At 56.5% G+C, this 7,893-nt stretch overlaps 1 protein-coding gene across 1 annotated transcript; it reads right to left on the bottom strand.

Moving 5' to 3' along the window:
* Positions 1 to 1,066: 1,066 nt before the first annotated feature.
* Positions 1,067 to 6,642, bottom strand: LOC146426799 (parathyroid hormone/parathyroid hormone-related peptide receptor-like). Its single transcript, XM_085039924.1, has 13 exons — positions 6,503 to 6,642; positions 5,898 to 6,003; positions 5,401 to 5,511; positions 5,159 to 5,283; positions 4,872 to 4,966; positions 4,343 to 4,520; positions 3,831 to 3,984; positions 3,598 to 3,658; positions 2,988 to 3,054; positions 2,611 to 2,709; positions 2,200 to 2,337; positions 2,066 to 2,107; positions 1,067 to 1,830 (listed from the first exon to the last, which is right to left on the bottom strand). The coding sequence occupies exons 1-13, from the start codon at positions 6,578 to 6,580 to the stop codon at positions 1,486 to 1,488; spliced, it is 1,599 nt and encodes a 532-aa protein (XP_084896050.1). The 5' UTR covers positions 6,581 to 6,642; the 3' UTR covers positions 1,067 to 1,485.
* Between the last annotated feature and the right edge of the window lie 1,251 nt (positions 6,643 to 7,893).

The raw sequence follows: 7,893 nt of genomic DNA, 5'->3' as shown, positions 1-7,893 counted from the left end.
GTAGTTGATAAAAGATTTCCTGTGGTTTTTCTTAGTATCTTTCACCCCAAAATGTTTCATAAATCCTGTTTTAACTTCAAGGCTTCTTGGGGAATAGATTTTTCTCCACGAGATCTGACTGACACCTGAACTGGCTTCAGCTGAGACACCAAGTCATTATTTGGTGCCCCTCAGAAACCAGCTCTAATCTGTAAGAGTTTTTTAAAATAGCAATTGGAGTTCCAAAACAAAATGTAAAAATAGTCCCATAGTCTGAGCTGCCATCTGCACCTCCTTTCCCAGATCCCAAGTCACTGCCCCTGGGACCTGGCCTCATGTGAGGCATATGCTGGGGGTTGTCCCTTTCTTTTTAACACTTCCCTCTGCTCTTTGTGGGATTATTGAAATTCCTCACCCCTCTCCCAGCTACCAGGAGCCTCTTGGGAAGACAGTGAGTAAATATTGATCAGTGACAGGGAGCCACCAATGTCAGCTTGCAGGGCTGTGTGAGGTCCATGGGAGGGTTGATTCATCCCCATTGGAGCAAGAGAGCAGTGTGAGGAGCATTCCAACTGCCCTGAGAGGGAATCTGTCCCTGCAGAGGCAGCTCTGCTGGTGTCTTCCAGAGAGACAAATTCCATCCGGGAGATGATTAAAAAGTGTGAATCCTGGAGCCCTTCCCTTCCCTGACATGGCTCCTGGCTGGCTGTCCCTCCAGTTCCCTACAACTCCCTTTGCACCTTTGCTTTTCACTAAAATATCTGGGAATGCACAGAATTATTTACCTGTTCCCTGTCACTGTCTTTAGCATGAAATTGCTGCCTTGAGGGACTGTGTAGGAAAAAGATGCTCCATGCTACCACCAACATGCTGTTTGATTCATCTGCCTTATGCATCCTCCTTGGGAATGCCTTTTCCCTCAGGTGAGGAGCTTTCCCGGGCAGGGGGATGCAGGAGGGAGGCAAACCGCTGGCAGGGAGAGCAGACCTGGCTGGGAACAGGGCTGAGGTTCCAGCCTTTCCCCCCACTGCTGCTCTCCAGCCACTACCTGCTGGGTCTGTAATGGAATACAAGGATGGAAACAAGCCAGACAGATTCTCTTTATTCACTTCTTAGCCTGCAGTGAGATGACAGGGCCACAGCTGTTGCATGCAGGGTCGTTTGTGTTAATGGATGAAGTGTTGGGGATCCAGGTATTCGCTGCACCCTTCCAGGCCATAAAGCTTGTCCTACCTCCCTCAGCCCACCCTATCCCAGTGCCTCCTGCTCCAGTTTGTGGTGACGTGGTGATGTTCACACCATCCATGAGCTGCAGAGGATGTGAGGGAGAGCAGGGTGAGCTGCAGAGCAGTCCACAGGCACTCTGTGCTCCCCCAAACTGGACAAGGGTTGTTCCAGCTGCTGTCCCAACGCTGTCTCTCCACACAAGTGTAAGCAGAGCCCAAAGCGTGAGGATCAGCATCTTTCCAGGCACATCTGGATGCCCAGGTAGGAAATCCACCCCCTTCACAGCATCGTCTCCAGCTCCTTTTTGGGGTTGGGGCGACACTGAGTCAGGTCTGTCAAATCCACCGTGTTTTCCCCCGGAGGTTTCTGGCTCATTTCCTGGGCGGGGCAGGGCAGGAGCTGGTCGGAGGCGCCGGAGCTGGGGATGTACCCGGGCAGGTGGGGCCGGGCAGGGAGCAGCAGCCCCCGGGTGCCTCCCGTTCCTCGCCCCGCCAGACTCGTGCTGCAGCTCTGGGGGGCCTGGCAGCCCAGCCCAGCGCAGCAGCAGCTCCTGGGCCGTGCTTGCTGCCCCAAATCCAGTGCCAGGAGCCGCCGGAAATGGGCTTTCTTGATCTCAGCCTGCACCTGAGAGAGCAGAGGGGGCTGCTATGCCCAGAGACAGCAAAACAGCCTTTCCTCCCCTTACCCCTGCCCTTTTTCCTTACCTCCCTTTCCCTTTTTCCTTTTTTCCCTCCAAATCCCACTGAGGGCTGGATCCAAACTTTTTGCTCTGGTTATCACAGCCTGGGGCTGCAGTTTGCCTTCCCCGACCCTAAAAGGGCTGGAACGGGGAGCTCAGCTCCTCATTCTTCCCACTTACCTCCCCATTGCAAAAGCAGTAGATAAAAGCCACAAAGAAACCCTGCCAAGAGAGCAAAAGAGGTGGAGTTTGAAGTCCCTGAGGCTCCCTGGATGAACATCCCTCAGTGCTCAGAGCAGTCCCATGTAACACACCTGGGAGGAATTAAAGAGCATCTCATAGTGCATCTGGATCTGCCACAGCAGCCCAGAGACCTCCGTGTAGGGCATGGCCATGAACACCACGTAGTGGACTCCAAAAAGTGGCATCAGAACCAGCGTGGACTTGAGCAGCTTCCTGAAAGGAGAAACCTCAGAGGTGTTACCCAGGACCTGCTGGACAGCCTCTAGGCCCCACAGTGTGCAGGCTGGAGATGGGAGGAGGAAGAGCTTGGAACTCCTGAGCCAGGTTTCCATCCATCAGAGCTGCCAGAAGCAGTGGCTGCCATTGTCCTGCCATCCTTCTGCACTCCTCCAGCCCTTCCCACACCTCTGCTCCTCCTTCACACCCTCTGGGAGCCATCCTGGCTGAACAGGGAGGGCATGAGGGTTTTGTGCTGCCAGCACTTGCCTGTACTGCTGACGGGGGTCCAGCTTGCCTGTGGTTGTCTCCCAGAGCTTGGAGGCCAACACCCGGACAATGTTGAGAAAGAGGAAGAAGTTCACCTGCCAACAGACACAGGGGTGATGGTGCCCACAGTGACCTGGGGTCTGCCCGAGGAGCCCCTGGGGACACAGGCAGCTCTGGGTGAGGTGCAGGCAGGGACACGGGCGTGATGCCACAGTCAGTGCAGGAGGGACCAGAGCACCTGCATCCCTCTGAGCCCTCCCTGGGTGCTGGAGTGGGCAGGACAAAAGTCCAGTGACCACAAGCGAACAGCTCTGGTCTCTGTCAATCCTCTTTCCCCAAAAGGAACTGGGAGATTCATCCACAGGATTCTTACCACAATGGCAGCCAGGATGGGGACCTGATAAATCCACTTCATGTTCCCCGCACTGAGGTCCCAGCACCTGAGAAGACCAGTAAAGAAACTCTATGGAGAAATGTGACATTGCCAGCTGAAGGCTCACTGTACCCCCACCACCCCAATACCCCCATCTCCCACCCTTCACCCCCTTGGTGGGCTTTGTGTAAATCTTGAGCCATAGCTACAAGCATGTCTAACCATCATGGTGGGGCATAGCAGGTTTGAATGGGCATTAATGTTCCTGAGGGCTCCTTGGCCACCTCATCCCAAAGTCCTGCTGTTCATGGGGTGGCCTTTCTCCTTTTAAAATGCCTCACTTCAGAATGTGCCCTTTAGCATCCATCTCTGTGTTGTTTATTGATCAATTTGTGCTGCAAACCTGCATCCACCATCCTCTCAAATGCAGAACAAAACCACTATCTCTCTGCATGCTGACAGTTCTGTGAACAAGCCTTGAATTTGTGTTTTCTCCTCTTGTTCTTGGAAAATTTTCCTTTCCAAAAAGCTCTGGTGCCCACAGATACTTTGCTGCCATTTGCAACCCCTCTTGCCCTCCCAAAGGCCTCAGAGAAGGTGGTGTACATACTGTGTGTCTGCCAGCGAGGCCCTGACGCTGGCCCAGATGGACACAAACACAGCAGGGAGGCCTGGAGGGACAGAGCCAGAGTGAGGAGCAAGGCTGAAGCACCACCTTTGCAGATCAAACCAGTTCCTGCATCCCACTGCCCTTCCCTGGGCACTTGGTGCTGCTCAGCCATGGCCACAGCTCCCAGCTGCTCTGTAGGACCACAGCCAGGGCTGGGGTCTGTCTGTGCTCACCCCAGCCGATGATGATGAGGACCCACAGGTAGTTCTTGTTGGAGAGGAAGGCCATGAAGATCAGACTGTGCAGGTAGAGACCTTCCACCAGGATCCAATAGTGGTTGGTGGCCAGAAAGTAGAGGAAGAGAGTCACCACCACCTTGCAGCCAACCTGTGGGCACAGGGAGATGCCTGTGTCAGGCTGGTCCCCAAAAGCAGAACCTGGTGGCTTTTGCTTTCTGGTCACCAAAACCCAGCTGTACCCCATGTTCCTCTTGCAGAGACCCACATCTTCCCTGGGATATTCCAGCATCTCCTTTCCCATAGGACAGGTATTCCCTGTACACAGGCCAAGGTACTCTGTGGCTCTGGTTCCTAGTGTGGCACCAGGATGGGGAGGAGCTGGGCAGAGCCAAAGGTGGACCTTCATCCCCTCCCCCTGAGCAGCACAGCCCTGGACTGGGAGGATCCCAAGCACATCCCATTGCATCAGGGCTCCTAAATCCCCCTTTCCCCCATCCACCACTTGCCAGGTGGCCCCGTTGTCCTGGCAAGGGACCCCTGAAATCGTCCTCCCGCATCCTGTCAGTGTCGCTGGGCACTGGGCCTGAGTAGAGCACCATGTCCTTCACAAAGATGCTGAGGGCTCGGCAGATGAAGGAGGTGAAGAGGTGGACGTGGATGTAGTTCCGTGTGCAGTGCAGACGCCTAGGGAGAAGGGATGTGACACACACCCAGCCCCAGCTGCCCAACCAACTCATCACACCTGGGCTCAGGTAATGGGGAGTGTCAGAGTGAGCTGTGGGGTGTCAGCCCTCCCATGGGCACAGAAACCAGATCTGGGAGCAAGGGGGGTGTCCACATGTTCCAAGAGCAGGGTGGAGCAGATCAGGAGCTGCTCACACTGGGGGTGTTTGAGATTTTGGGAAATTGGATGATGTTTCTGTTGGGTCTGAGGTAGTTCCCATTCCTTTGGGGCTGCCTCCCCTCAGGGTTTGTGTGTGGGCAGTGGCATGAGGAGGCTTCTCCCACACAGGAGGGGCTTTGGCCTCTCCTTACTTGAAGTAGGCGAGGATGCAGACAGCAACGATGAGGGAGGCCAGAGAGATGGAGTAGCCCACGGTGTACATCAGGTGCAGGCGGTCAAACACCTCCTGGAAGAGAAGGACTAGGCTTCACCTCCCCCCAGAGCACAGGGGGAGCAGGGCTGGTTTGAGGAGTGGAGATGGAAGAGCCCCCTGCCCCCAGCACTTCCCCTGGCCTTTGCTTCATCCTTCCCTGGCCCCCATCCACACCTCTTTCCCAGCACCTTTGGCAAACAAGGTCAACATGATCAACAAGGTCACCTTCTCCTGGATCCGGCTCTCGGAGGAGAAGAGCAGGGCACACTCCGTGTAGTTGGCCCAGGTCTTGTTAATGCTCAGAGCCATGGCCCAGGTCCCATAGGCACTGCAGTACCTGTAGGCGTGACCTGGGAACAGCAACAGGCAGTGCTGCAGCAGAAGGACCCATGGGAAGCCCAGACATGTCCCTGCTCTGTGGATTGTCACCACGGTGAGGTCACTCTCTGCCCAGGTACAAGACTTGCCTTTGTGGTTGAAGTCGTAGATGTAGTCGGGGCAAGGCACTGACACCTCCTGGCTGGGGGAGCCCCTTGGCCAGCAGATGATCCCATCCCACTCCGGAGGGCAGCTGGGCTCTGGCCAAAGAGCAAAAGCACATCTCACATCTCCAGCCAGGGCCTCAGCATAACCTCTGGCTTCCCCAGGTGTCTGCTGGACCAGGGGGAGGAAAACACTGCTCCAGATCCCAAGGGCACAAGGGAAGGGGACACATCCCACCTCCTCCAAATGGGGTGAGGCCCCTCCACAGCTCTCGTTTGTAGTGTATATGGAGCTGTCCAGAAAATGCTGGAGCCAGTGCTGGCTCCTCATGATGGGTGATGGTTGCACCCAGAGCATACCTGAGCTCCACATACCCCCAGGAGCCAGGTGTCCTTGGGCTCCTCCCAATCCCATCAGAGGGGACAGCATTCCCCCAGCTCCACCAGGGCTGGCTGACCCAAGCACAGGGGAGGGATGATACCTTTGATCTTCTCCAGCTGGGCCTTTATGTCCCTCTGACACTTTTCCTTGGCCTCCACCAGGAGATAGATCTGCTCTTCTTTCGTGAGAACATCATCGGGATCAACCTGCCCACACAAAACCCAAGTGATAACCCCTTGGCTCATGTCATCCAGAACTCCCATCCACGCTCTGCCCCAAACCAGCAGCTGGGTGGGCAGATGACGGGCTGGTGAGGGATGTGGGGCAGGAGTGGGATCCTGGGGGTGCATCAGCAGGATGGGGGCCTGGCTGGGGGAGTCTCACTGGCTGTGCCCAGCTCTGCCCTCACTGCATCCCTCCAGCCCCTCCTGCACTGCTCGTAAACTGCCTGCTCCGTTCCCCTGGCTCTGAGGCACTGAACCCTGCCCTGCATGTGTCCAAGAAATGGAAAAGCCATCACACTGCAGTGCCCCCATGGCTGCTGGAAAGCTTTTAGCAGGAGTGGAGAGGCTCTCCCCTCCTGCCCAGCAGCTCTGCAGAGCAGAATGTGAGGCAGGAGCACACCCAGCCCCGACCAGAGGCACAACCAGCAACATTCAAAGCCAGGAGAAGGACCCGAGGAGCCCCCAGGCCACGCAGACTTACCAGAGCCCACGCCGAGCTCAGGAGGCAGCAGCAGAGGAGAGTCACCACAGTACCTCCCACAGGACCAGATGCCTCCATGGTGCCACCGTATCACTCAGATGGGGACTTCAGGGACCAGACTCGCTGCCAGTGGTGGAGAGGGCTGGTGTGTTCAGCAGGACAGAGCATCTTCTGGGAGCACCTTGCCAGCTGCTGGCCCCACCGAGGTAAGGTGGCAGTGGGGGCACAGCCTATCCCTGGGAGCTCAGGGCTGGGTGAGTCCCGTGTCCCTGTGGGTGCTGCCCCAGCAGGGCTATAGGGATCTGCTCATGGGCTCTCCAGGCAGTGGGGTTTCTCCCCCCACCATGCTTGATCCTATTCTCTCTTTGTGTCTTGCCCGCTTTAAGCAGCTCCGGGAGCGTGTGCAAACAATTCCCGTTTGAATGGCGATGGCAGAAGTTTATTGGCTTAGCCCAAGGTGCTAAAATCCTCTTCATTCAAGGCAGATTCCTCTTCTCTTTTCAGAAACTTCTCTCACTGCCTGGTGGCTCATTTTTCAGCTGTCACAGCATTCCCCCACTGCCCCCATGCTACTCAGTGCCCTCCAGCCCAGACTGCTCTCAAGGAGCTGGAGGAAGGTGGGGAAAATCCCAGCGAGGTGGCTGGAGGCAGAGGCAGAGGGTGCAAGCACGTGAGGAGCACCTCAAGATGATGCTCTGCAATGGGATGTCTTTCAGGCAGACGCCAGTTTAACCCTTTTCTTTCTCCAGGGGCTGGGGTCTGTTTTGGGGAGTCGTGCCAGGATCTGTCCTGCTCCCCCATGCACTCACAGTGACCTCAGGGCACGTTTGCATTCAGTCTCCTGCAGAGAGGGGCTGGAGGGGCAGGGGGGTGGAGGGAGCAGCCACCTGGATGGGGTCCCGTTGGGTATCAGGTCAGAGCTGGTCCCACCGCAGCTGTCACCATCCCTTGTCACCTTGCATCCCCTTGGGGTGGCCCCAGGGCTGTTCCCTGTCCTTCAGGGTCATGCTGATGCTCAGCTTGCTCCCACCACCCAGGCAGTTCCAACACCTTGTGACCCCCAGCAGCCTGACTGTCCCCCTGGGAAAATGGGGCACAAAGAGGGGAGCCCTCTTTCCCCAAGCAGATTGTCATTAGTGGGATGAAGCTGGAATTCAACTACTCAGTGCCAAATCCCAGCTCCCAGCCTAGGCCCCTCCCTTAGCCCCTGTAATCCATGTCCAGACACAGCTCTTGCTGCCTCCATAAGTGCCCCAATCCTGCACAGAGCAGCAGAGCACCCAGAGTCACCCTTGGGGTTTTCCTGGCAAGGCAGCTCATGCTAGCCCCAGCCAGGAGCCCCAGTGGCTGTGTGATGAGGGTCAGAGTCCTGCTGGGCTCCTGTGGAAGGG

Source organism: Lichenostomus cassidix, chromosome 27 (genome assembly GCF_008360975.1).
Source record: "Lichenostomus cassidix isolate B80296 chromosome 27, HeHo_3.0, whole genome shotgun sequence".
Lineage (NCBI taxonomy): Eukaryota > Metazoa > Chordata > Aves > Passeriformes > Meliphagidae > Lichenostomus > Lichenostomus cassidix.
This window is presented reverse-complemented; position numbering and strand designations above follow the sequence as displayed.

What these genes read in the sequence shown, in the direction of transcription:
- LOC146426799 (XM_085039924.1), bottom strand. Translation starts at nt 6,580, where the DNA reads ATGGAGGCATCTGGTCCTGTGGGAGGTACTGTGGTGACTCTCCTCTGC. An exon ending in CTACGACTTCAACCACAAAG is followed by an intron (nt 5,284 to 5,400) that starts GCAAGTCTTGTA and finishes TGCTGTTCCCAG; the next exon opens with GTCACGCCTACAGGTACTGC. An exon ending in TGCTCTTTAATTCCTCCCAG is followed by an intron (nt 2,108 to 2,199) that starts GTGTGTTACATG and finishes CTCTCTTGGCAG; the next exon opens with GGTTTCTTTGTGGCTTTTAT.